Genomic DNA, 26,237 nt, shown 5'->3' on the forward strand with positions numbered 1-26,237 from the left:
CCCAGTCTGTCAGCCTCTCTGGGCACCTCCCATACTTCTTTCCAGCCTATCTGTTCCTTATCGCAGGACCCAGGCTGTGGATGAGGGGCTGGTGAACAGGGGCATGGCACCCTCTTAAGGTCACCTTTCCCCATGGTACGAAAACATTCTGAAGCTCAAGGCTGATGCCAAGTTTGGTGAGTACCCCGCTGAGTCCACAGGCCCCAGGCAGCCTTGGGACCTCCACCTGGTGCTTGGTACAGAGGGGCCCCACCACCCCTCCCAGCAGCATCCTTAACCTGCCTTCCCTAGTGGAGAAGCATGAGGGAAAGAAAGACATTGACAGTCCCACCTTCCTGTTCTCTGCCAGCTCCTGGTGTAGCAGTAGTAGTGCCTGTGGCTTCAGGGGGCCTGGGAGCTTTGAGCTGAAGTTAAGAGGGCAACAGGGAGGTGGCTGGGCCCATAGTGACACCCCCTGTCCCACCCATGGGTCCTTCAGAGTCAGGCAAAGTGAAGGCCACAGTGGCAGTGCTGAGTTTTGTCCTCTCCAGTGTGGCCAAGCACAGTGTCGATGGCGGATGCTTGTCCAGTGAACTGCAGCACAGCTGGGGCTGCCCAAAGGTACGGGTTGTGGGTGGGCAGCTGGGCAGCCTGTGGGCCAACGGCTGCTAGAGAAGGGGCCAGGCCCTGTGACCCTATGGTGTACCCTGCCCTGTCTGGGCCAGGAACCCAAGCCCAGCTCCCACCTGTTACCTCTAGAGCTACTCCGTTCTACCCCCTGAGCACGTGGCCAGCCTGTGCCACTCTTATGAGGAGAAGCAAAGCCCCTTGCAGAAGCACTTGGGGCCTTCAACCTACGCAGTAAGTATGAGCCCAGCCAGTGTCCGCGCTCATTCTAGAAGGTGCATGCAGCATGCAAAGTGCATGGAGAGTCCAGGGAGACGACTTAACCACGGTCACATGCCCAGCAGCTGCAGAGCTGGGACCTGGCCCTGGGTGTCCTGACTCCACGGGCTGTGCGATGTGTACATACAGGATCAGACCTCACCCTTTCCTCCTAGCTGACCCTTTCCTAGTCCCCCATGCCCCATGTGTGAGCACCCAGCTCACTCTCGTTTCTCCCTCTGCAGAGGGTGGTCCCTGGCAGCATGAGTGGGAGAAGGGGCAGCAGAGACTGTGGACCCCTCAGCTGCACCTAAGACCTCTGTGTGGTCTAGCTGTGTGTGCTGGGGGAGGCTTTTGGCCACCATTTCCCCCTCTGTAAATGAGACCGATACCTGTGTGAGTGCCAAGGCCGGTGTGAGTGCCAAGCACTAGGAGAAGGACCCTGAGTGAGCATGGACGTGGGAGCAGGGGTGTTCCTCGACTTTATACACCTTGGGGGTGGGAGTGGGGCTCCCTGCATGGGTTGACAAGGCATTGCTTTTCCCCACCCCACCTCTGTCCCAGCCCTGCAAGTCCAATCCTTGGGGGTCTAGGAGGGAAGAAGCCCCTGGCTGTGTGACCTTAGGCTGGTGCCTGGCCCTCTCTGGCTCTGAGTTTCTGGGAAAGTCAGCACCCAAGGAACGCCCTCCAGTTTAGCACCTTGACAAGAAAGGTGGGGACACTGGGATCAGGTCCACCCCTCTGGTCCCAAACCTCTTGGCCCCAGCTGGAGGATGACGAGATGCTGGGCTTGGGTGGGGGAATCAGGGGTGTAAAGGGGCCTGCTCACCCCTCAGCTTGGCTCAAAGGCTCAAGGCATCAAAGGCTCAGCCTGCCCCTCAGGAAGCAGCCCGGGCCCAGCGAGACACTCACCAGGACAAGGGCAACTGTGATGAGCAGGAGGCCCAGGATAAGGAGAGCCACGGCATAGCTGGAGGTGAAGGTGTCCAGGGGGCTGGAGGCTTTGGGGCTAGGAGAGCCTAGAGCAGAGCAAGAAGGCTATGACCAGGCAAGGCGCTGCCTCAGACTTCTCAGAAGGCAGAATCTGCACCCAGAAGGTGCTGCGGGAACAGAGAGCTGGGGCTGGAAGCACCTTGGAGGGCTCCACGAGGAGGGAAGGCAGGCTTCAGATCAGGGCATGCGGAGGCAGCAAGTCCAAGGGAGGAGGCAGATGGACAGAGGGAGGGGGCCTGCAGAGGGAAAGAGGTACTGACCGAGGTCTAGGATGACCGTGTCTACCAAGAGGCCCTCTGCCTCCCCCACGGTGTGCAGACCCTGTCACACACAGTCTCACACGAGGGCCTGGGCTGGCGCTGCCCTGAAGAAGGTGGCAACCAATCTGGTGGTCAGTGGGTCCGGCCTAGTGGGACGATCATGACAGACTTCAGGGGCCTGGGCAGCCTTAGAGGACTAGGGTAGGTCATCTCTTCCAGCCTCGTGCCCTCAACCCCAGAACCCTGGTCTGAGTCCTGGGTCACCCAGGACCACCCTGGACCCACTGGAATTCATCCAGCACCACTTGGTCAAAGTTCTGCAGAGATCTGAGGACAAGGGTCAGCTGGGGGTCAGGAGAGGATGAAGAGGGTCACAGCTCTACCAGACGAAGCCTCATTCCTTGTGGCGCCCGGCCCACCCCTCTGATGTGGGCCCTAAACCTCCGGCTGGCCCAGCCCTGCAGAGTAGGTGCCCAAAGGCATCTGTAGCCATTCCCGTCATGCTGGTCTCCCCCAGGGCCCCTTCTGGAACCTGTTACCACAGATCTCACGGTGGGGGGTACAGCTCAGTCTCCTTTCCTTCTCATCCCCCTCATAGGGGCTTTGTCCACTAAGGCCCCTGACTGCTAGGGGACCCACACCCATGGCCTCCTTCTTTCTGACTGCTGGCCCTTCCACAGCCTGGATACTTGAGCCCTGGGCAGAGGGGTAATAATCCCAGGACTGTCTTCACAGGCAGAGAGGGTACTTGGCACCAGGCCCTGACTCCTTCCGCTGAGCTCAGCAGCAGGCGTGTCACCAAGGCCCCCTTGGCAGAAGGGGCTTAGCCCTGACAGCCAATCACTCGCCATCCCTGTGTGTTCTTGCTAGGCATCCACCCTGGGGACCCAGCTTTCCCCCTGCCCCCAGCTGCTGGCAGTCCCATCTTGACTCATCCAGGGTCCTGGAGGCCACTGCAGGTCGCAGCCAGCAGCTGGGAGGGGCACTTCGTGTTTCTGCATCTTTTTTTATGGAGCTCCCTTCAGTGGGAAGGGCTATAGACTCAAGGGAGACTGCAGGCCACCCCTTCCCCACTCCCTGGCTGGGTGGGCTTCCAGCTCAGGAGTCTGACTGGAAGGACGGGACCGTCCTGTCACAGAGGCAGGTCTGAGTAGTCCAGGCCCAGTTTTACCCTCCAGCGGGGCCCCTCCCATTCACTTGTCCAGCTGGCTTTGCCCAAATCACAAGTGATGTCTACGTGGATTGTGTCCCCTGTCCCCAAGGGGAGTCTGGCTCCAGTCCTGGCTTGGAACTTGGAGACCTTAGAATTAGAGGCCACATCTGGCAGGGTGGACCAGCATGGTCTGTCCACAGCCAGGGCAGGTACCATGTTGCAGCCCCAGACCTGACACCACTGCTCCCGTGTCCCCTCTCCACTTCCGTCCTGCACATCACCTGCACTACATGCTGTCCCTGATGAATCCAAGCTGTCAGCTTCCGTCAGGTTTGCCGGGAAGTCACGCTGACTGTAAGAAGAATGGTGCAGCCTGAGTTGGGGGCTAAGTGGGAATGGGCCTGGTGTGGGGTGGGGGAGGTGGGGGTGAGGCAGGTGTCTGGTGCCTCTCTGCTTATTTTCCCTTCTCCCTTGCCCATGAAGGAGGCATCTTCTTCATGTCCCTCTGCCACCCCAGGAACATAAAATACTGCCCCAGCCCCAGGTCTGTCTTTCCTTGGACATAGCCCACCTACCTTCCTGTGGGACTCAGGGCTTTGTTTTGTCCTGTGGCCCACATGAGAAGCAATTATCCCTGCTCTGCTCAGCTGAGAGGACAAACTGAGGCAGAGCAGGGGAACAACTCTGTCATAGTCTGCCTGTTAATGGCAGAGTCAAGACCAGCCCTTCCCTGAGTGTCAGGTCCAGTGGACACCAAGCGTGGAGGCTGTATTAGTCCATTTTGCATTGCTCTAGAGGATTACCCGAGACTGGATTGTTTATTTTTGAGACAAAGTCTAGCTCTGTCGCCCAGGCTGGAGTACAGTGACACAATCTCAGGTCATTGCAACCTCCGCCTCCTGGGTTCAGGCTATTCCCCTGCCTCAGCCTCCTGAGTAGCTGGAATTACAGCCATGCACCACCATGTCTGGCTAATTTTTTGTATCTTTAGTAGAGACAGGGTTTTGAGACAGAGTTTCACTCTGGGCCAGGCTAGAGTGCAATGGCGTGATCTTGGCTCACTGCAACATCTGCCTCCCAGGTTCAAGCAATTTTCATGCCTCAGCCGCCCAAGTAGCTGGGATTACAGGCATGCACCACCATGCCCGGCTAATTTTGTATTTTTAGTAGAGACGGGGCTTCACCAGGTTGGCCTGGCTGGTCTTGAACCCTTGACCTCAAATGATTCACCCGCCTCGGCCTCCCAAAGCGCTGGGATTACAGGCACGAGCCACTGCTCCCAGCCCTGAGACAGGGTAATTTATAAAAGAGGTTTCTTTGCCTCACAGTTCTGCAGGCTGTACAAGCATCTGCTAGGCTTCTGGTGAAGCCTCAGGAAGCTTTTACTCCTGGTGGGAGGCAAAGAGGGAGGAGGCGTGTTGCATGGTGAGAGAGGACGCAAGAGAGGGGAGGCATCAGGCTCTTTTAAACAACTAGCTCTCTGGCGAACTCATAGAAAACTCACTCATTGAATCACTCGAACCAGGGAGGTGGAGGATGCAGCGAGCCGAGATCGTGCCACTGCACTCCAGCCTGAGCTGTGAGGGAGACTCTGTCTCAAAAACAAAAAGAAAAAAGAAAAAGAAAAAAAAACCTCACTCATTACTGTGGGGAGGCCACTAAGCCATTCATGAGGGATCTCCCACCATGACCCAAGCACCTCACACTCTAGGCCCCACCTCCAGCATTGGGGATCACATTTCAACACCAGATGTGGATGGGACAAGTATCCAAACTATGTCAGAGGCCTCCCCCTCCCTCTCATCAGAGTCTTCTGTCCTCAGTTCAGGTGCATGCTGTCCTCCATGCCTGGCTTCCTAGGAAGTCATCTTGGCCCGAAGGGGTTGGGCAGGGCCACTAGGCCGAAGGTTGGAGCCCTATCTCTCCTAGTCCCAGCCTGGGTCTCCATCACTGGCTAACCAGCCCTGTCACTTTGGCCTTGGGCAAGTCACCTGTGCCTTGCTTCCCTTTCCCCAGCAGCCAGATGGGGATAATAGCATCTATTTCACCCATAATCAAGTGCTCACTTGTTAACAGGAACTGAGTCCCAGAGGAGGTGCAGGTGGAGTCATTGAAGCAACACTGCAGCTGGACCTGGGTCTGAGTCCCTGCTCCTGGCTGTGAGATGCGCCTCTCCCTCTGTTTATTCATCTGAAGGATAGGGCTGTGCTGTTCTGGGTTTGCTGTGACAATTGAACTGGCCTCTGTGAGTTGGTGGTGGCCTCCTGAGATGGCTTGAGGTGAGCTGGAGGTGTGTATTGAATGCCCCCTCGCACCCACGGGGAAGACCCACTTAAGGAAGACTCACATGTCTGTATGGAGGAATACAGGTTCCCTGCCCCTCAGCTGTCCTCTGTCCCTTCCCAGACCCCTCTGCTGTCCTGCAAGCTCTGGCGGTGGCCATCCAGCTTGGTGGCCATCTGACTGATCCACTCTTCCAGGTGGACCCTCTCTCCTCACGTGGTGCAGGTCCCATTGCACCACCTCCAGACATGCCATACTAGCCCCCAGAGCCTCCTTTCCCTGTTACCCAGCCCCAACCCCCAGGTATGTGCCACCTCCCTAAAGCCTGCTGTGTTCACCAGCTGTGTTTGAACTCAGTCTCTGTGCAAGGCCTCATGCAAAGGCTGAAACAGCCTGGCTTGTAAAGGGCCAGGAGACCAAAGCTCAAAGAGAGAGTAACGGTCTCCCAGAGTCCACTTAGCCTCAGCCCCAGAGCTGCATCCGTGCTGTTCCTGGCTCCAGTGAACCAATTATCTCCCATGATGCCTTTAAGGGCTCCTGTGGTGATGGAGGTGGCTGGAGAGAACAGGCTGCCATAGCCCTCCCTCCCTGAGAAGGCCCAATGGGGAACATTTTAGCCTTCAGGGCATTCCTTCAGGGCATCCCGGGGGGCATCTTCTAGGGACCTCTCCTACACCCTGCCCCGCCCTGGCTCTCTAGTGAGAACTTGCAGTTGCTTGGACAGTGGGGCTGACCCAGCACAAGTGCATCTATTAGGCTGGTCTTCGGGGTGCTGGGGTGGGGGCAGGGGTGCTTCAGGGATAGGAAGGAGAGGCCTGTGTGTTCCAGAAGTACAGAGGAACCTGGTGCCAGCCTCTGTCAACCCCGATGTGATGATCTTTCTACCCATCCTCTTTGATGTCTTGATTCTGGCTGATGTCCTTGGCCAGGTAAGCTTATGGTCTGGGCTCCTGGGGTCCCCTCACTGGCCCTGCCCACTCCTTGCAGGTAGGGGAGTCTTCGGGCCAGGACTATCCTTGGCTCCCCCTTCCAGGTCATAGGTTCAAAGACCATTCCTGGGTTCCACCACCACCAGGCCTCAATGGTGTCCTGATGGGCACAGGAGCTGCTGGGGCTTTCTAGACTAATACCCTTGCCTATCCCTGTGTTCCCCCCTGCAGTGGGGCTGCAGGAGTCAGCCTCAGTCTCTGCCCTGCGAGCCTGCCTTACCTTGCCCTGACAGCCCCACACCTGCCCTGGAAGACCCCCCACACCCACTGGCTCTGATTCACTGTAGAGCAGCCAGGGGCCCCGTTGCTCACACCCTCTGGCCTGAGGATGACTGGCTCTGTGATTGGGTTTGGGGCATCAGGGAAGGACGTGGGCCTTGCCCTCAGCAGCCCCCATCCCCACTCTGGCCCCTTTTCAGTCTTCCTCCTCTTGTGGGCTGTACCCTGGGGCCCTCCCAGCTCCTCATATCAGATGACTGTCTAAGTATCTAGAAATCAGTTTTTTTAAACACCGACCTTGGATTGCTTCCTGACTTTTTCATACCCCCAAAGGGCCAGCCTTTCTCTTAGGATTGACAGTCTCTCCAGCCCTACTGGACCAGACCAGGCAGGCATAAGGGTATCCCTTCCCCAGCCCTCTTTGGGGCAAGCTTTTGTCCCCTTCCTGCCACCTGGCAGCAGGACCACACTTTGGTGTCAGGAGGGGCAGCAGAGACTGCGGACCCCCGAGCTGTGCCTAAGTCCTCTGTGTGGTCTAGTTGTGTGTGCTGGGGGAGGCTCCTGGCCACCATTTCCCCCTCTGTAAACAAGACGGATATCTGTGGCATGGAGGGCGGGAGGCCAGTGTCAGTGCCAAGCACTTGGAGCAGGGCCCTGAGTGAGCATGGACATGGGAGCAGGGGTGTTCCTAGACTTTATGCACCTTGGGGATGGGAGTGGGGCTCCCTGCATGGGTTGACAAGGCATTGCTTTCCCCCACCCCACCTCTGTCCCAGACCTGCAAGTCCAATCCTTGGGGGTCTAGGAGGGAAGAAGCCCCTGGCTGTGAGGCCTCGGGCTGGACCCTGGCCCTCTCTGGCTCTGAGTTCCTGGGAAAGTCAGTGGTGTTGGAACTCCGGATTCATTCCTCAGCGTTGAGGCACTGTCTGTGGAAGCCGTGGGACAAGGTGAAGGTGGGGAGAGGAGAGGCTTGGAGTTTGGGTTTCAGCAGAGGGATCAGCAGCATGAGGGGTCGCCTGTGTGTAGAGGAAAGGGAGTGAAGGCCAGGAGTGAGGAATGAGTCTGAGTGCACCCAGGATGGTGCTGCGTCTCCTCCCACATCCACCTGGCCCTGGTCAGGGGAGAAGAAAGACCACAAGACAAAGGGGAAACTGAGTTGGGTTCACACATGTCCTTCCAGGACCTGGAGGTGCCACTGTCTGGCCATTATGCAGTGAGAAGTGGGAGAAGGAAGATTCCCTCCCCACACCTCCTGTTCTCTGTCCCAGGTCTCCTGGCCCCCTGTGCACCTAAGTTCCGTCTCTGTCGGGCCCCAGCATCATTTCTAGGGTTGGTGGGAGGCAGCTGGGAACAGGCTAGGGGTAGGTGGAGCCTGCTTGGGGGAGTCTGCTTGACTGCTTGGGCCACTGCCCATGGTAGTGGGGAGCTTTTCTGGCACACTGACTGCACCACCCAGGCGCTGCCAATGACAGCCCCCAGGGAGTGTTTGCAGAAGGCCTTGGCAGTGGAGGTGGCGGACTCCACCAAGAACAAACACCTGGGGTGGGGTCAGGGAGAACCACCCTCCACTTACCTGTCTGGAGTGTCCTCTGTACCGCACTGTGCAAGTCTACACTCCCAGGCTGAACACCCTGAGGGAGGCCCTCCACTTTAGCACCTTGACAAGAAGGGCAGGGACACCGAGATCAGGCCCAGCCCCCTACCCCCAAATCCTGCAACCCCAGCTGGGGGCTGAGGAGATGCTGTGCTTGGGTGGGGGAAACAGGGGTGTAAAGGGGCCTGCTCACCCCTCAGCTTGGCTCAAAGGCTCAAGGCGTCAAAGGCTCAGCCTGCCCCTCAAGAAGGAGCCCGAGCCCAGCCAGATACTCACCAGGACAAGGGTGAATGTGATGAGCAGAAGGCCCAGAATGAAGAGAGCCTTGGCATAGCTGGGGATGGAGGTGTCCAGAGGGCTGGAGGCTTTGGGGCTAGGACTGCCTAGAGCAGAACAAGAAAGCCATGGCCAGGCAGGGCCCTGGATCCCATACTTCTGAGGAGGCAGAATCTGGGCCCAGAAAGTTATATGTCATGGACCAACCTCAAAAACATTAGCTAAGTAAAAAAGCCAGACATGAGACCACATATTGCATAACTCAATTGATTTGAAATGTCCAAAAAAGGCAAACTGATAGAGACTGAAATGGGCTGATTTACGTCAAGAGGCAGCGACTCAAGCTCTCTAGACTACAGGTAATATATCTATGAGAAAAAATAAGGAAAAGAAAAGAAACTTAAATATAAATAAATGAAAATAATACTTCTCCCTGATTATAAAGAAAATCACATTATTTTTATAATAATTCAGAAGACAAAATATGAAGAAAAGTCTTTAATTTTGCCATCCAAACATTCTGGTTTGTTGCTTTTTATATTTTTTTATGCATATAAACATTTTTAAAAGTAGAATCATAACATATAGTCTTTTGTCACTATGTTTTGGGCATATCTCTATGGCAGTAAATATATCCTTGGCATCATCATTTTTAAAAGCTCGATGTATGTTAGTCTAATAATTTCCACCCCTGAACTAAATTTTCTTATATATATATATATATATATATATATATATATATATATATATATATATATATTTTTTTTTTTTTTTAATGGACTCGAGCAACCATTTTTGGACTGAATTCATAGAAGGAGAATCTCTGGAGGAAAATAACATAAAACAGTTTGAGGATTTTTAATAGAAATTTTCAAATTATCCTGCAGAAAAAGTGGTTCAGTTTATACTCCCACCAACAGGGGTGGAGCTCCAGTTTCCCCCTTCTATTTGTTCTCTTTGCTGGTATTTAAGCAGAAAATCTCATTGTTTTCATTACATTTCCTTGGTATCTAGTGCTTTTTAATATTTTCTTTTTCTTTTTTTTTTTCTTTATTGAGATGGAATCTTGCTCTATCGCCCAGGCTGGAGTGCTACAGTGTGATCTCGGTTCACTGCAACCTCTGCCTCTTGGGTTCAAGTGATTCTCCTGTCTCAGTCTCCCAAGTAGATGAAATTACAGGTGCCCACCTCCATGCCTGGCTAATTTTTTATTTTTTACTAGCGACGGAGTTTCCCCATGTTGGTCAGGCCAGTCTCAAACTCCAGACTTCAGATGATCCACCTGACTTGGCCTCCTACAGTGCTGGGATTACAGGTGTGAGCCACCAGGCCTTGCCTTTAATCTTTTCTATATGGTTATTGGCCATTTTTATTCTTATGGGAAGTGCCTATTTCTCCATTCCTATTTTCTGGCTAACCTCCAAAGTCACATTTCACTTAATTTTTATCCTGCTGATTGAAAGCATTTATCTTAGTGATTTTAATGTAAATAGGAGCAGGACAGACTGTAATTATCTAGGTCTTGCTCTGTCACCAAGGCTGGAGTGCAGTGGCATGATCATAGCTACTGCAGCCTCGCACTCCTGAACTGAAGCAATTTTCCTACCTCAGCCTCCCAAGTAGCTAGGACTACAGGTGTGTGCCACCATGCCCAGCTAATTCAAAAAAATTTTTATGGAGATGTGAATTTGCTATGCTGCCCAGGCTGATCTTGAACACCTGACTTCAAGTAATCCTCCCATCTTGGCTTGTCAAAGTGCTGGAATTACAGGCATGAACTGCTCCCAGCCATGAGCTCATTTGGTTTGCTAGTGGCGTTCTTGGTATCTTTTCATATTGGAGGCTTTGGTGCTACTGCTGAAGTATTACACTCACCATCCTGGGTTACAGGTCTTTTGTTTGAATATTGAACAGAAGGAAGTGTTTAGTTCTGCATCTTTGCAGGTATACAAAATGTGCCTAGGAGGACTCTGCTTTATATCCATTCAAAGTGAGAAGTAATACAGGAAGATTTTGCCTGGCTAGAGGCCTTGAAAGAATGGAGTATTCTGGTTTAATTCTATTGACTTGGAAGTATGAAGGTGAGAAAAATTCAAAACTTATATTTCCTGTTGAATACAGTTTGAAAATATAGCCAGTGATTCCACTTTTCTTCTTTGGTAAGTTTGGACATTCCAATCTACTTGGTGTTTTATTATAGAACTGCTAGTGTGCCTGCGACTTACATTGTGAAGATATGTTTTTAAAACTTGAGAGGTAAGAGGGTGTAAATGGTGTTGTATGAGATCAGGCTGGATGAGAACTGACATTGCAAATATACTTTTTAGACTGAATCTCTGATTGCCACTTGTTTTTTTATTTAACTCAAAAATAGAACACATTGGATGCAGGGTGGGAGCAGGAGGGAGATTTATGTCTTTTAATTGCATGTCTTTTTTTCATATCAAGACAGAACATATAGTATCCCTGGCTTTGGACCTACAGAAGGAAACACATTTTTCTACCTGTTGTATGCCAGAGGTTCTTGAACACCTGGAGGGATTACTGCAGCACAGATGGCTGAGCCTTACTCCAGAGTTACTGATTCACCAGGTCCAGGGTGGGGCCTGAGAATTTGCACTTATAAAAAGTTCTCAGGTTCTGCTGGTGCTGCTAGTCCAGAGACTACATTATTGAGAACCCTCTTGTCTACTAACTGTCAATTGTAGAACTCTAGAAAGAAGCTTAGTTTGGTGTGGGAGAAAAAGCTTAGAGATCATGGAGCGAATCATGAAAGATTCAACCCCTGATCCCAGCACAGTGTGGAATTCAGGTAGCAATACACAGTGACATAACACAAGTCTTGATTTTCATGATTGCAAGTCATAGCCAAGGATCAAGTGAGAAAATCAGTTTCATTTGCAAGGCTTAGACAGGCCAGGTGATTCTAAAGAAAGAGGCCTTGTATTTGCTTTAAACTGGTAAAGAGCTTTGAGTGCTTATTAAATCTAAAGTTTTGTGTTTTTCTTTATTTTCTTTATTTTATTTTATTATTTTATTTTATTTTATTTTGAGATGGAGTCTTTTTTTTTTTTTTTTTTTTTTTTTTGTTGAGACAGAGTCTCGCTTTGTCGCCCAGACTGGAGTGCAGTGGCCGGATCTCAGCTCACTGCAAGCTCCGCCTCCCGGGTTCACGCCATTCTCCTGCCTCAGCCTTCCCAGTAGCTGGGACTACAGGCGTCCGCCACCTCGCCCGGCTAGTTTTTGTATTTTTTAGTAGAGACGGGGTTTCACCGTGTTAGCCAGGATGGTCTCGATCTCCTGATCTTGTGATCCGCCCGTCTCGGCCTCCCAAAGTGCTGGGATTACAGGCTTGAGCCACCGCACCCAGCCGAGATGGAGTCTTGCTCTGTTGCCCAGTCTGGAGTGCAGTTGCTCGATGTTGGCTCACTGCAACTTCTGCCTCCTGGATTCAAGTGATTCTCCTGCCTCAGCCTCCTGAGTAGCTGGGATTACAGGTACGCGCCACCACACCTGGATATTTTTGTACTTTTAGCAGAGACGGGGTTTCATCATGTTGGCCAGGCTGGTCTTGAACTCCTGACCTAAGGGGAGCCACCGCACCCGGCCCAAAAGCTTTGTGATTTTAAAGATATTAGACATGTTTCTTGTTTTTAAAAAGTCTTAATAATGTAGGAGAATAAGAGAAATGTTTTTCCAAGAGAAATCCTTGTGATTATTTTACCTTATTGGAATGTTGGATAATATAATCTGCTTCATTAATCATCAAACATGCTATGGATTTTCCATTTTTATAGGATTTGTGTCTCAATTGAGGTAATACTGGTAATTCTTGTACTCCATCTGAAGATGAAAAATGTAGGCCAAAATCATAGACCATACATAGAAGCTGGATTATGAAGATAGCTCTGGAGGAACATGTAGACACACACACACTGACACACATATATATAAAGTATAAACACATATATATTTTAAAGTTTATTTTTAAAGTTTTAAAGCAAAAGCCGGCCCCTCCCCTCTCCCGGAGTAAGCAGGCCCCGCCCCTCACCCCAAGTGGGCGGGGACAGCAGTTGCATGGGCAGCTTCCTTTGTGATGCCACAGGTTCCTCTGGACACACTGCTGCCTGGCCACGCCTCCTTTCCCTTTCATCTTTCTCACTGACCAATGGGCTTGGAGCATTAAGGCCACACCCCTTTTCTGTGTTCTATTGGCGCCCTGGTTACGCCTCCTCTGGCTCAGTCACACAGCTGACTGGTAGGTGACTGGAGGTGTTCCCTGATGTGGCCCCAACCCTGCCTCCCTCCCCACCCCGCGATGTTAGAAGAAACTCGAGAGCGCAAATTGGCAGCAGCCAAGAAAAAGGTAAAAAGCACCAGGTCGTGGCCCCCCAATCCAGCCAGAGATCCCCTCCAATGGCAAGACCACTGCCAGAGTCTATACCACTCCTGAGGCACACTGGGCTGGGGCCCCCAACCCTGGCACCTCTGGGCTCCCCCCACCAAAGTCCTGGCAGTCAGTCCCACTCCTTCAGCAAGAAGCCCAGCCCCTGCCCTCACCAATCACTCCAGGGTGACTTTGGGTGGGTGACTCCTGGGGCTCCGCACTCCATACTCAGCCCTCACATCCTGCCACCCCAAGCCCAACCTCCCTGGGTTCTCGGGGCTCACCTCTCCAAGGACCTGGGTCTCCCAGCCCCAGGCCCCCCCATTGCCATTCATCCCTGGGTGACTTTGAACTGGTGATTCCTGGGGTTCCCTGCTGCAGATTCGACTCTCCCCTCCTGCTGACCCAAGCCCGACCTCCCTGGGCTCTTTGGACTGGTGTCTCCAAGGACCTGAATCCCAGCTCTATGTCCCCCTCCACCATCGTGGATCGGTGGTGACTCAGCCATCGCACTGATGTGGTTTCCCCCACCCCCAGGAGGAGTGGAATGTAGTGATGTCACAGTCCCCCTACGAACTGTCATTACTGCTGCAAGACCAGCCATTGATCTTATGACCCAGTCCCCTAAGCATTCTCACCCCATTTCTGGTTCCTTGGGTCACAGCACAAATTTCCAGCTGGAAGGGGAATGGGGACTATGGGACCTAGGGGCAAGAGGTTTCAGGCTGCCTCACTCCCTTCACATAGACATTGGCAGTGTGAAAAGCCTACACTTCACCCGTGAGCTCAAAATGTTGTCAGTATCTCTGGGTGGCAATGGGAGAACGAGTTTGGTTTGGTTTTCTCCCAGCCTTCTACTCTCCAAAGAGAATTTAACATTTTTTTCTGAGTTCTCCACCTCACATTCTAATTCTCCACAGTTCTGGGACCAGACAGAGCTTCAATCACTGGTCTCTGAAGTGAGATTTGCTCATCCTCTGTGGAATAGATCTTCGGAAACTGAACTTGACACCTTGAATCTTCCTCCTATCATCTCAACCTGGGGCACTTTGAGTGCCACAGGATAAATGTGGGAGATCTTTCTAAAGCATCAGTTTCCCTTGATTCTCTTGAGAGAGGAAAAACATTAATGTACTTAGGGATGACAGTCACATAGGTTTCTAAGAGTATACCAGACTTCTCTCTGAAATGAGACTTGGTTGTCCTCTTTCTGATAAGTTCCCAGATTTACCAAAAAAGCTGCCTTCTGCCATGAGGACACATTGATATAAAAGTTTGAGAGGTCCTGGTGCACTTCTTCACACTTCCAGACGTGTGAGGATGTATGACTCTAAACCACACAGCGTACAGTTCCTGCCTACTTAATGCTGACTTTTCTACCACTGGCTCTGGTTTTGGTCCCTGGCAGCTGCTGATTCATGGTAAAACCCCAGAGCTTGGAGTCAGAAGACTGAGTTTAAGTTCCATTATTGCCCCCCCCCCCGCCTTTCATTTTTAGCCATAATATCAATCCCTCTCAGTCACTAAGTGATCGTGGCAACACCATGTACAGTTCTTGGTGGCATTAAATCAGATGGTGTATAAGAGTATTTTGCAAAAACTGTAAAGGAGGATGTGGCTGTAGGGGCTGGTAGTTCTCATGAGTATTACTGCTCTTCTTTCCCACAGCTAAAAGAATATCAGCAGAGGAGCAGGCCTGGTGTTCCGGCAGGAGCGAAGACGAAAAAGAAAACTACTGGCAGTAGCCCTGAGACAACCACTTCTGGTGGTTGCCACTCACCTGGGGATGTGAGTCTTGGCTGGCCAGTCTCCTGGGGACAGGGGGCCCAAGGGGCAGTAGAGGGTAATTGTTGAGATTGCTGGGTACTTGTTAAGAATTCTCGGTTTGAATCCTGCCTCTCCATCTGCTAGGGATCTGATTTGTGTCAGTTGCTTGAGCTCCTTGGGCCTCTCTTTTCACATCTGTAAAATAGGGGTAGTGTGGTTTGACTTCCATTTGTGAAGTTTAAATGAGATTTCATATTGTTGTTGTTTTTATGTTAATCCCTAGTACATGGCCTGCTGTAAACACCCAGGACACCCAGGAAATGGTCATTGCTGTTTGATTTTCCTCATCCCCAGTCTCAAGGGGAACCTGGGCCAATGAGTACAGTCACTTGCCATCAGGCTGTCCCTTTAGGAGTCACCGAAGGGGGCTCCAGCGTGTGGTGAGGAAAGCCCCAGGCACTAGGAGTAAGAGAAGATCTAACTTGCCACCAGCTTGCTGGGTGACCAGAGAAAAATCACTTCTTCTCCTGGGCCTCAGTTTCCTCCTCTGTAAGATGATACTGGACAAGATCAGTGTCTTTGAAACTTGTTTTTTAGCTGGAGCCCCCTTAGTTCAAGTGAACCCTTACTCAGAAGTCTGGTTTTATTAATGGAGGTGGAGGTCTGGAGCATTACCAGATTCATCGCCCACATCCTGGGCCTGAGGAGAGGGGTCCAGTGAGCATATTAAGAGCTGCATTGGTCAGGTGACTCTACCCTGTGACTGCATCGCTCAGGGAACATTTCCATCTATTTGTTCCTGCCCCGGAAAGGCCGCAGGTGGCCATTTGGAAGAACGGCATAGGCCATGGTTTTAATCTCCTCTGCTCTTCCTCAGCATTTCGTTTTCCTGAACTCACGTCTTCCTCCTACCCTGACTTTCTTGCTTCTCTCTAAACCACTTCTGTCTTTCTCCCCCTGCCTTGTTTTTTTCCCTTGTCACCTCCTGTAGATTCAGGACATTCTGAAGATGCTGGTGTCCAACCTTAACCACTCCAATGGGGTAGTGCTACCCCATTGAGAAAGTGGAAGGCGAGGCAGTGCCAGGACCCCTCTCTGGCTTTTTGTCTGCAGCTGTGCATGCCCCTGAGGCTTCTCTGGTTTGGGGGATACTTTGCCTCTGGCTTATTTTTATGTTGCTGCCATTAACCTTCAGCCTGTTTATGTCTGCTTCTTCACCTGCTTGATTGATTGGGTTTTTTCCTTCCCCACATCTTTTATAATCTTGGAAATGGTGAGACATATCTTAAAGTTTAAAAGTAATTTGGGAATAATGTACAGAGCAGGCATGTGGGATTTGGGGCTTTTTTTTTTTGAGACAGAGTCTCTCTGTCACCCAGACTGGAGTGCAGTGGTGCGATCTCGGCTCACTACAACCTCTGCCTCCTGGGTTCAAGCGATTCTCTTGCCTTAGCCTCCTGAGTGGCTGGGATTACAGGCACCTGCCAGGGTGCCCGGCTAATCTTTGTATTTTTAGTAGAGACAGGGTTTCACCATGTTGGCCAGGCTGGTCTCAAACTCCTGACCTCACGTGATCCACCCGCCTCAGCCTCCCAAATTTCTGGGATTACATGTGTGAGCCACTGTACCCAGTCCCTTACTGTTTTTATACTTTATATCCATAACTGTTTCCCATGAAAGCATTTTTTTTCATTTCTCATTTTTATTACCCCTGCATCATCTGCCACCCTGAAGGATCTAGAGGTAAGAGGCCCTGGGCCGAAGTGCAGTGACCTTTCATGCCAGCCCTCCAACCTCCTCTCACAGTGGGAGCTGGGTGCCCCTCTACCAGCTGAGACAGCCCACACACACCCCAGCCCTAATGATTGTTCTCTCTACCTCTCCCCGCAACCCTCCTCCAACTCCTCCTCTCTGCGTGCGCCTCAGAGCCGGTACCAAGAACTGGAATTAGCCCTGGACTCAAGCTCCGCAACAATCAATCAACTCAATGAAAACATAGAATCATTGGTAAGAGTCCAGTGGGGTCTCCTGATTCCATGCTGCCAATCCTGGACTCCAGTTTCCCCTTGGGGCCCTGAAGAAAGGGGCTAGGGCCCCTGGTGCCAAGGGTTAATGGGCAGCTGGAGTGCCTGGGCTTCACCTGGGGGGACCCCAGAGCAAGGAGCATGCAGCATGGCTCTTCTGTCACTGTCCTGTTTGCTGACTGTCATCTTCAGACACCTCTGCTCCAGTCCTTGCCACACACACCCTGGGGTTCTCGCCTCTCAGAGAAGTGAGGGTTGTTAGGGGCTCCGTATTTCTGCCCTGACTCAGTCCCTAATTTGTTCTTTGAGTCTGGACTAGCCAGCTCTCCTCCTTGGGCTTGTGTTTCCAGAGGAGGTAGAGTATCAAAGGTCTCTGTTAGCTCTGAGAGTCCAAGAGTTAAAGGCCCCTAGAATGGGCCAGGTGCGGTGGCTCAAGCCTGTAATCCCAGCACTTTGGGAGGCCGAGACGGGTGGATCACGAGGTCAGGAGATCGAGACCATCCTGGCTAACACGGTGAAACCCCATCTCTACTAAAAAATACAAAAAACTAGCCGGGCGAGGTGGTGGGCGTCTGTAGTCCCAGCTACTGGGGAGGCTGAGGCAGGAGAATGGTGTAAACCCAGGAGGCGGAAATGCAGTGAGCAGAGATAGCGCCACTGCACTCCAGCCTGGGCGACAGAGCGTGACTCCGTCTCAAAAAGAAAAAAAAAAAAAAGCCCCTAGAATGGAAACCTCAGGGCCAACGGCTCCCGTCTGTCCTTTTCTGTCCTGTATCTGTGCTGTGAAGACCCGTACCTGGTCCGTATGTGCTCAGTAAACGTTCATTGAATGAACACATCTTTCTAAATCACAAACTGGCAGAACGGTGGGCCTTTCTCAGACTCCGACTCTAGAGGTTTATGTTACTGTCCTTTTGAGAGAATCCAGATTCAGACTTTGAGTTCTGTGGCTGTGGGCAAAAACCAACAAAGACCCAAATCCTCTGTCTTTGGGAACTTGAGGAGAGTTGACCAGTTCATGTTGCCACTGGGTCTGAGAACTTTGCCTTTAAAATCCATTCCTGGCCCCTGCCTACTGCTTCCTGGTCTGGGGAATAGAGTTGAGGGCCCCCCCCCCCTCAGTCACCTGAATTTGACTCTCCCCACAGAAACAACAGAAGAAACAAGTGGAACATCAGCTGGAAGAAGTAACGCGATTTCTTTGTTTGCACACAACATGACTGCTGGGTTTGAGGGGCACTCAGATGTAGAGGCGCCAGTCTCGTCTCACCCACTCCCAGCCTGGGGAAGAAGGCTCACCCCTCAGATTCCACCCCATACCCACAGGGTCCCTGAAAACCTGGTCCCATGGGTGTGCCTGTCCTGGGGCATTGGTGGCATGCTGGGGGCATGTCTCTGGCTGTGCCATCTCTGCCTCCCCCGGGTAAGAGCTCTGTCTTCCTCTTCCTACAGGAAAAGAAAGCAAGCAATGACATACACAAAGCACAGACGGAGCAGTTAGAGGTGAGTGGAGGGTGGGGAGTTTTCTCCTGTCCTCCGGAGAATGTTTCTTTCCGTCTCTTTCAGCACTTGCTTGGCTTTTCTCCCAAACGTTCAATTCCAGACAATCCACATCCTCACATTGGAAAAGGCAGACTTGAAGACCACCCTTTACCATACTAAACGTGCCGCCAGACACTTCGAAGGTGAGAACGTGGGCACCCCGTCATCCTTCAACCTGGCACTTTGACAGGTCTTTAGGGGGAGTCCTTTGGGCCCCATCTCAACCTCTGTCATTACAGAAGAGTCCAAGGATCTGGCCGGCCGCCTGCAATCCTCCTTACAGCGTATTCAAGAATTGGAGCGGGCTCTCTCTGCTGTGTGTACACAGCAGCGGGAAGAGGACAGGGTGAGTCCAACCAGCTGCCCCGTCCCCTGGCAGCCTGGCTTCCCAGATGCAGGAGTGAGCCTAAAGGTCCCTTCTGCAGGATGCAGTGTCCTGCCCAGAAGGCAGCGTGCTCATTTCTCGCTGCTTTTGTGTGTGGTTGTTAGAGGCAGCCTGGGGCTGAGTCAGCTGCTGTGGGTGAGTTGGGGGCACTGTGGGGAGCAAACACTGGACACAGAGCTCAGAGGCCAGGCAAAGTGCCTGCCCTGCCCTTACCTGGCTGTGGCCTTGGCCAAGTCCCAGGTGGGGTATCGGGTACTTGTACTGTGAAGGTACAGAAGAGTACCTTTACTATGTCACCATTTCTGTAGAGAGAGGAAAGATGTGTGTGTGTGTGTGTGTGTGTGTGTGTGTGTGTGTGTGTGTTTGTGTGTGTGTGTACGTACTATTATACATAAAACATGTCTGCAAGTGTTCATAAAAAACTCAGGAGAGAGTGACAGGGTGGCTGGGAGACACTTCCCTTCTGTACCTTCTGAGTTTTGGACGATGCGAATGTATCATCCTTTCAAAAAGTGAACAAAAGATTAATTTTCCCCCCTCTATCTGTGCCCCCACACCTAGCAAGAAAAAATGGGCTTAGAGAATCGGATAGACCTGGGTGTTCAAATCCCAGCTCTGTCTAAGTGATCTTAGGCAAGCACTTAACCTCGAATACTCCATGTTTTTCATCTACGCAATAGAGGTTACCCTAGTAAATGTCTCATATGGTGGTTGTGAGGATTAAATGGGATTGTTAGCATGGTACCTGGTGAAGCACTCCATTCAGGTTCAAACAGTGGTAGTAATAACAGTAATAACAATTGTAATATGATCTGATCTCTCTGGGCCTCCGTTAGCCAGCAGTAAATTCGATCTCTTTCCCTGTCCCTTCCAACTTTACTGAGTTCTTCTAAAAACCAGACCACGGGCTTGGAAATGCCTTGATCTTTACTGACTGAGTTGTATATTGAGCCTAGCGATAACCCTTTTGAGGGGCACTGCCCGGGCTCCCCACATCAAAACTTCTCACTCTTCCCCATCCAGTCCTCGAGCCGCAGTGAAGCCGTCCTCCAGCGGCAGTTACGGCAGACCTTAAAGGAGCGGGCGCTGCTGAACGCACACGTGACACAGGTGAGGCTTTGCAGAGGGAGGGATGTGGAAGGAAGATGACCCCAGGGGACCAGGAGCAGGTGAGGACCAGTGACAGCCCTTCCTCACTTCTGTGCCCATTCTTGCAGGTGACAGAGTCATTGAAACAAGTCCAGCTGCAGAGAGACGAATATGCCCAACATATAAAAGGAGAGAGGGCCCGGTGGCAGGAGAGGATGCGGAAAATGTCGGTGGAGGTGAGACCTGAGCCTTCAGCCCCCACCTTAGATGGGTCACTGGGTCTTTCTGGGCATCTGTAACATGGGACTAGTACAGCCAGAGGTGGTCATGGGTCTGGGCTTTGTGGAGGTGGGGGCAGAGAGGAAGATGGTAGCCTGTGCAGCCACCAGCCCCCTCTCCAGGGCCCTTTCCCCCTGTGCTTTGGGCAGGCTCGCACATTGAAGGAGGAGAAGATGCGTGACACATATCGGATACAGGAGCTGGAGAGGACCTTGTCCGAACTCAAACACCAGATAGGTAAGGTGGGGCTGGTGTGACCTGGGAGCAGGACTGGCATCAGAGGGCTGTGGGGTGGCTTAGGATGCCCCAGGGAGGTGGGTGAATGGAAAGGCTTTGAGGCAGTGGGAAAGTGGTCTGTGCCAGGAGTCAGCAAGTCTTGTCATCTCCATGAGCTCAGGGTCCCCATCAGCAAAGAGGGAGGAGTGCCCATTGTCAGCCACCCACAGTGCTCTCTATCTGAAAGTGGCTTGGAAATGGGCACCATCGGGTGCGAGGAATCATTAGCAGTGAGGCCAAGCTTGGGAAGCCTGAGAGGAGCTGTGAATCAAGAGGAGGGTTGTTTCTTTTTTTTTCCTTTTTTTTTTTCAGGGGGGAGGGGGTGGGAAGAGGAATCCAGAGGCCCTTATTGTCTGCTTCCTTTCTCAGCTCAGCCCTCATCCTTGGCGCCCCCAGCAGGGCCCTCTGAGGTGGAGCAGCTACAAGATGAGGCCAAACACCTGAGGAAGGAGGTGGAGAGTTTGGTGGAAAAACTGCAATTCCAGGTGGAAAACAACCAGGCCTTGAGTCTCCTGAGCAAGGAGCAAAAGGAGAGGCTTCAGGAGCAGGAGGAGAGGCTCCGGGAGCAGGAGGAGAGGAGGCTGTGGGAGCAAAATGAGAGGCTTCGGGAGCAGGAGGAGTGGACGCTGCAGGAGCAGGAGAGTCTGCGTGAGCAAAAGGAGAGGCTTAGGGATCAGGCTGAGAGGCTGCGAAAGCAGGAAGAGAGACTGCGAAAGCAGGAAGAGAGACTGCGAAAGCAGGAGGAGAGGCTACAAAAGCAGGAGGAGAGGCTTCAAAAGCAGGAAGAGAGGCTGCGAAAGCAGGAGGAGAGGCTACGAAAGCAGGAGGAGAGGCTCACGCTTTCCCAGAACCACAAGCTCGACAAGCAGCTGGCCGAGCCACAGTGCGGCTTCGAGGATCTGGTGGGTTGCCCCACCTGGGGAGGCTGCCCTCATCCCTAGCCCTCCAGGCCTTTGTTTCCCCACCTGTAAAATGGGGCAGTGTAGCCCTCACATGAGATGGTACTTCTAAAGGCACCTGTGAGCCAGAGCTCATCAGGCCCTGCTCTGATGGCTGTGGGGGAGGGGATGATTTTTCTAACCTGCCTCCACCCTTCCCCGTGACATGGGAGACAGACACCAAGTTCAGGGTTCTCCAGCTGCAGTGGATGGCCACTGATTGCTTCTCTCTGTCCAGAACAACGAGGACAAGAGCGCTCTGCAGTTGGAGCAGCGAGTAAAGGAGCTGCAGGAGAAGCTGAGTGAGGTGAAGGAGATGGTAACCTTTGCCCCATCCAAGAAGGGCTGGGAGGCGGGCACCAGCCTCTGGGGAGGGGAGGTGCCAGGCCAAAGGCAGCTCTAGCTGGAGGGAAGGTGACCCCAGCCCCCTCCAGAGCAGCCCTATAACTGTTTCTTGCTTCCTGCCCTCTGACTTTTAGAGGTGGGTAGCCCTGGGCTCCTCCCAGGTCTGGACATTATAATCCCAGCTAGAGGCATGGATTCCCCCAATCATAGGGGAAGAGACTGGTATAAGAGGTTCCTTATGCCAGGGGCAGTAGCTCACGCCTGTAATCCCAGCACTTTGGGAGGCTGAGGCAGGAGAAACACTTGAGGTCAGGAGTTTGAGAACAGCCTGGCCAACATGGCGAAACCTCATCTCTACTAAAATTACAACAAAAAAAGTTAGCTACGCATGGTGGCGCATGCTTGTAATCCCAGCTACTCAGGAGGCTGAGGCATGAGAATCACTTGAGCACGGGAGGTGGAGGTTGCAGTGAGCTGAAATTGCACCACTGCACTCCAGCCTTGGCCACAGAATGACACTCTGTCCCAAAACAAAACAAAAAAGCCTCCTTAGATTCAACCTGGATTCTGGCCTCAGTTCCACTGGTCACCGTTCAGCTATTTTTCATCTCTGAGTCTCTGTTTGTTTAACTTGAAAAGGAAGTTAGCATTTTGCTTGCAGAGGTGCTGAGGATTAAATGAGAGAATACATGGAAAGCATTAGGCTTGTAGCACACTTAGCAGATGGTGGTTGGCTCCCTCTGCTTTTCCACCAGTCTGTGGCCTGCAGTTTAAATGGTGGGAAGGAGGACATGTGATTTGAGACTGGGGAAGGAGGCATGGGGTTCTAGGCAAGGGAGGAAGTTTCTTAGGCCTGGAGCCAGGGGCCAGGGGCCCAGGCAGGTGACAGAGCCCCACAGTGCTCTCACTACCCTATTAATGGTCCCAGAATCTGGAAGCCAGCCACCACGTGCCCTCATGCCCAGGGTCTTCCTGCAGCTGGAGCTGAAGAGCCAAGAGTCTCAGAGTCTGCAGCAGCAGCGAGACTAATACCTGGGTCACCCGCAGCAGTACGTGGCCACCTATCAGCAGCTGACCTCCGAGAAGGAGGCGCTGCACAGGGAGTTACTGCTGCAGACCCACCTCGGGGCAAAGCGGTGGCTGAGATGGCCTGCCAAACCTGCAGGAGACCCAGGGGAGGGAGTCGCTGAGGACAGGGCCCCGAGGGGGACAACCTGGCAACCTCCGTGCCTTCTCACTCTGTTTCCCGTCCCCTTAGGAGCACCTAGAAGCTGCCAGCCAGTGGAACCAACAGCTAGAGGCCCACTTGAGCCTCATGGCTCTCCCTGGAGAAGGTACAGGAGACCACTCAGGGGAAGAGGAGAGAGCCCCAGGAGGAAGGGGGCACTGTCAGCAGCACAGGATTGAGGGGTTGGAAGAGACCTTTAGAACAGCTGGTCATTATGCCGACCGGGTGTCTGCACTAAGCTCGGCATGAATATGGTGACCTCCTGGGAGCAGGGGGCCACCAGGTTGCCTAAGGATGAGTGAACTGGCCCAGATCAGAAAGGGAGCAGTTCAGAACTCCGGCACCGACTGGTAGCAGGACTGTGCCTGGGCAATATAGCAAGATCTTGGTTCTTAAAAGGAAAAATAAAGAACAGCAGCTCCTTCCCCTCTGGGGAGGGGCTGTCTCAGGGTTACACAGTGAGGGTGGGGAGAGGTGGGCCCACAGTACCTCCCTTGTTGGGTTGTCTGAGGACCCCTCTGGCCACCTCCCCACAGGAGATGAAGGAGGACATCTAGACAGCGAGGAGGAGGAGGCACCTCGGCCCATGCCACACATCCCAGAGGACCTGGAGTGCCAGGAGGCCATGGTGAGTCTGACTGTCCCTGCTCCACTTTGCCACCTTCCTCTGTGGTCCCTGGAAGGAGCCAGAGGCATGGGCCCCGCCCCAGGGACTGGGGATGAGTCTGTGTGTGGGGAGAGCTACCGGGCCCTGCAGGGGGCCATGGAGAAGCTGAAGATGAGTGCCTCCTGGCGTGGGCCAAGAAAAGTGGGGGCGGGGCAGGATAGGTCACTCCCGAGGTGTGACCCCATTATTTTGGCTCCAGAGCAGCTTTATGGACCTCCCGAAGGAGAAGGCGGACAGGAAGGAGCAGGTGGAAAGACTAGAGCTTGGATTCATCCAGCTCTCTGGAGCGACAGAGGGCATGAGTGAGCAGGAGGCCAGGGCATGGCAGGGGGAGCTGCAGGGCCGTCGGAGGGGCCCCAGTGTCTGAGCCCTGTCCTCTCGCAGGAGACTACATCAGCGAATATGAGAGCCAGGGGGCAGTGCCAAACACTCGGCACCAGGAGAAGGAGGACATCATGGGTCTGGCTCAGAACGAGGAGATGAAGGTAGAGGGCGTGCAACGTCTCTGCAGGGGTGGGGGTGGGCGTGGGATGTGAAGCCAGCTCAGGCGTGGCAGCTGAGCACCCCTCCTTGCAGGTGAAGCTGCTGGAGCTGCAGAAGCTGGTGTTGCCGCTTGTGTGCAACCACGAGGGGCATGACAAATTCCCCCCCGCTGCCCAGAACCGTGGTGATGAGCCCGCTCCAGGGTCCCCAGCCCCCCAAGAGCTTGGGGCTGCGGAGGAGCAGGGTGGTGAGTAGCGCCCTCAGGCGGGGTGGGCAGGCAGGAGCAGGGGAGGCTCGCACTGTGCTCAGACCCCCGCCTCCCTCTCTCCGAAGATCTTTGTGAGGTGAGCCTGGCCCACAGCGTGGAGCCTGCAGCGGGAGAGGCCAGGGAGGGTTCTCCCCGTGGCAACCCCACCGCAGAGAAGATCGTGCAGCTGCTTCCTGTAATGCAGGACACCCAGGAGCACCCAGGCTTGGCCAGCAAACCCTGCGTCCCTTTCTTTTACCGGGCAGCGGAGAACAGGGAGATCAACATCGTCATCATCTGAGAGCTGGTCAAGAAATTGAAAACAACAACAACAACAACAACGAAAAGTTATGGGGTTAATCCCCTGCACAATTCATTTACCTCATTTGAATGTTACAGCCCCTCATGTTTATTTGTGTTTCTAATTTACAGTTTAAATTTATTTATAAAAAGTTAAGGGAGAGTGGCTCTTTCCCTAATGTTCACTGTGGCATCCTTTAGCATTTTTGTTTTTACTTTGATAATTGTAGGTCTTGAGCGTGCATATCGAGTTTGCCCTCAGGTGGTGGGAGTTCAAACACACAAAGACCCACTGTTTGCACAAAACTATTCTTGCTGGTTTGGAATAGGCTGCCGTGCTTTTTTTTACTGTTATTGCAGCATGTATATTCATTACAGAATTCAGATAAAATTCGCTTGTGTTCTGCTATTATGTTTGATGGAATCCTAATCACAGTGAGCTCTTCATTAGCTCAATATGTGGTTTGCCCTCAAGTGCGCACTGTTTCTTACTTTGTAATATGCCCCTGTGAGTAGTGACATTTAGAGTTGTTTAAAGGCCGAGAACTGGAAACAGCCTTTCCCCTATTTTCTGTGTATTGGGGATGGGAGTGGTAACATTTTGGGGAGCTTTTTAAATCTCACAGAAAAGGAAAGTGGCCTGCTCTGGCAGGTGTGTGCAGGATAGAGTGTGTTTCATTTGTTCTGGTGCCAGGAATGAGCGCGGTACTATGGTAGTTCCCTTAGGATTTGTACGTGCTCTGGGCTCCTGAAGATATCGCAGCATGAGCTGCAGCAGTTGGACTCTTTCTCAGTGACCTAAAAGGGATTATTTCTGAGGAATGAAAGGCTCCCATCATTGACTATGGATGTGGAAAATCTTTTCTAGCTTAGAGCCTTTATATCTACAATACTTTAAAGTCAGAGTTCATATTACCTGTTTTAATCACATGACTACAAGTCCCAGTACGCAAAAGGGCACTGGTTGGCATTCTTCTTAATGTATTCAGTAAAGATCGTAAGAAATCCTTTCAGAGTTTAAATGTCCCTGGAACAGGCATACAGGCTCTAGTCAAGAATGAATTCGAGTGAAGGAAAGCTGTGTGACACCTGGCATTCCTCTATGTTCATGGAGCTTCTTTGAGGCTAGAAGATTGATTTTACCATCTAGACCTCTCTGGCTAACACCTATTCTTTATTGATTACTCTGACATAGGAATTTACTTATTTTCCTTGAATGGAAAACATTGTAAAAACAATAACAACCATTATTAAAACCAATATATGTGAGAGTACTTAGTTGAAACAAAAAAGAGATTTAGTAGACAGTATTACACTACATTTGAAAATCAAGGGGAAGTTTATGCAACTTAAAATGTTTACAAGCTGCTGTGCAATCTACTGTTTGTGAAGCTCAAAGTATTATGAGGAAAAGTGTCTATACCATCACAGAGTTATGTCTCCTCACAAAGTTCTTTACGAAGAGTGAAATATGTTTTTATACCTCTCGGTTTCAGTTAGAGGCGTATTTTGTGTCCTATTTATGTTAATGTGTCGTACATGATGAATGAATTCTTTCAGTCATACATTGCCTAAATCATAACTTAGTGGTTGCGATGAGCCGAGATCATACCACTGCACTCCAGGCTGGGCAAAAAAAGTAAACTCCA

The 26,237-nt window shown here is 52.0% G+C and overlaps 2 protein-coding genes across 13 annotated transcripts in view; both read left to right on the forward strand.

Annotated features, from left to right (window-relative positions):
- Positions 1-3,959, forward strand: part of LOC135971594 (uncharacterized) — a 47,204-nt gene extending 43,245 nt beyond the window's left edge. For both annotated transcript variants that reach the window (XM_065547418.2, XM_065547419.2), the window contains exon 6: positions 67-3,959. In XM_065547418.2, the coding sequence (XP_065403490.1) occupies positions 67-118 (52 nt within the window). In that variant the 3' untranslated portion in view covers positions 119-3,959. The remainder of the gene's footprint in view (positions 1-66) is intronic.
- On the forward strand, positions 67-24,979 carry LOC102141881 (golgin subfamily A member 6C-like). 11 transcript variants are annotated; one of them, XM_073996181.1, is made up of 23 exons: positions 608-1,576; positions 2,337-2,582; positions 5,347-5,549; positions 6,382-6,482; positions 7,538-7,714; positions 10,576-10,712; positions 14,687-14,806; positions 16,712-16,792; positions 17,958-17,996; positions 18,262-18,312; positions 18,413-18,494; positions 18,591-18,697; positions 19,760-19,846; positions 19,954-20,061; positions 20,254-20,341; positions 20,750-21,282; positions 21,557-21,637; positions 22,922-22,997; positions 23,428-23,519; positions 23,758-23,860; positions 23,943-24,043; positions 24,135-24,288; positions 24,375-24,979. In XM_073996181.1, exons 6-23 carry the CDS (start codon positions 10,707-10,709, stop codon positions 24,587-24,589), a joined length of 2,124 nt encoding a protein of 707 aa, XP_073852282.1. In that variant the 5' UTR covers positions 608-1,576; positions 2,337-2,582; positions 5,347-5,549; positions 6,382-6,482; positions 7,538-7,714; positions 10,576-10,706; the 3' UTR covers positions 24,590-24,979. The 11 variants fall into 11 exon arrangements, 9 of the variants coding, with proteins under 9 accessions (XP_073852280.1, XP_073852282.1, XP_065403433.1 ...); XM_065547359.2 differs by lacking the exons at positions 608-1,576; positions 10,576-10,712 and having other exon boundaries at positions 1,897-2,582; positions 21,557-21,625; XM_065547358.2 differs by lacking the exons at positions 608-1,576; positions 10,576-10,712 and having other exon boundaries at positions 1,897-2,582; positions 7,538-7,708.
- The last annotated feature ends 1,258 nt before the right edge of the window (positions 24,980-26,237 follow it).

Source organism: Macaca fascicularis, chromosome 7, assembly GCF_037993035.2.
Source record: "Macaca fascicularis isolate 582-1 chromosome 7, T2T-MFA8v1.1".
Lineage (NCBI taxonomy): Eukaryota > Metazoa > Chordata > Mammalia > Primates > Cercopithecidae > Macaca > Macaca fascicularis.

Excerpts from the sequence above, each read along its gene's own strand:
- LOC102141881 (XM_065547358.2), top strand. The coding sequence starts at position 6,426 with ATGATCTTTCTACCCATCCTCTTTGATGTCTTGATTCTGGCTGATGTC. Across the intron at positions 18,313-18,412 it reads CACAGACGGAGCAGTTAGAG|ACAATCCACATCCTCACATT; the intron begins GTGAGTGGAGGG and ends GTTCAATTCCAG. Across the intron at positions 18,495-18,590 it reads TGCCGCCAGACACTTCGAAG|AAGAGTCCAAGGATCTGGCC; the intron begins GTGAGAACGTGG and ends CTGTCATTACAG.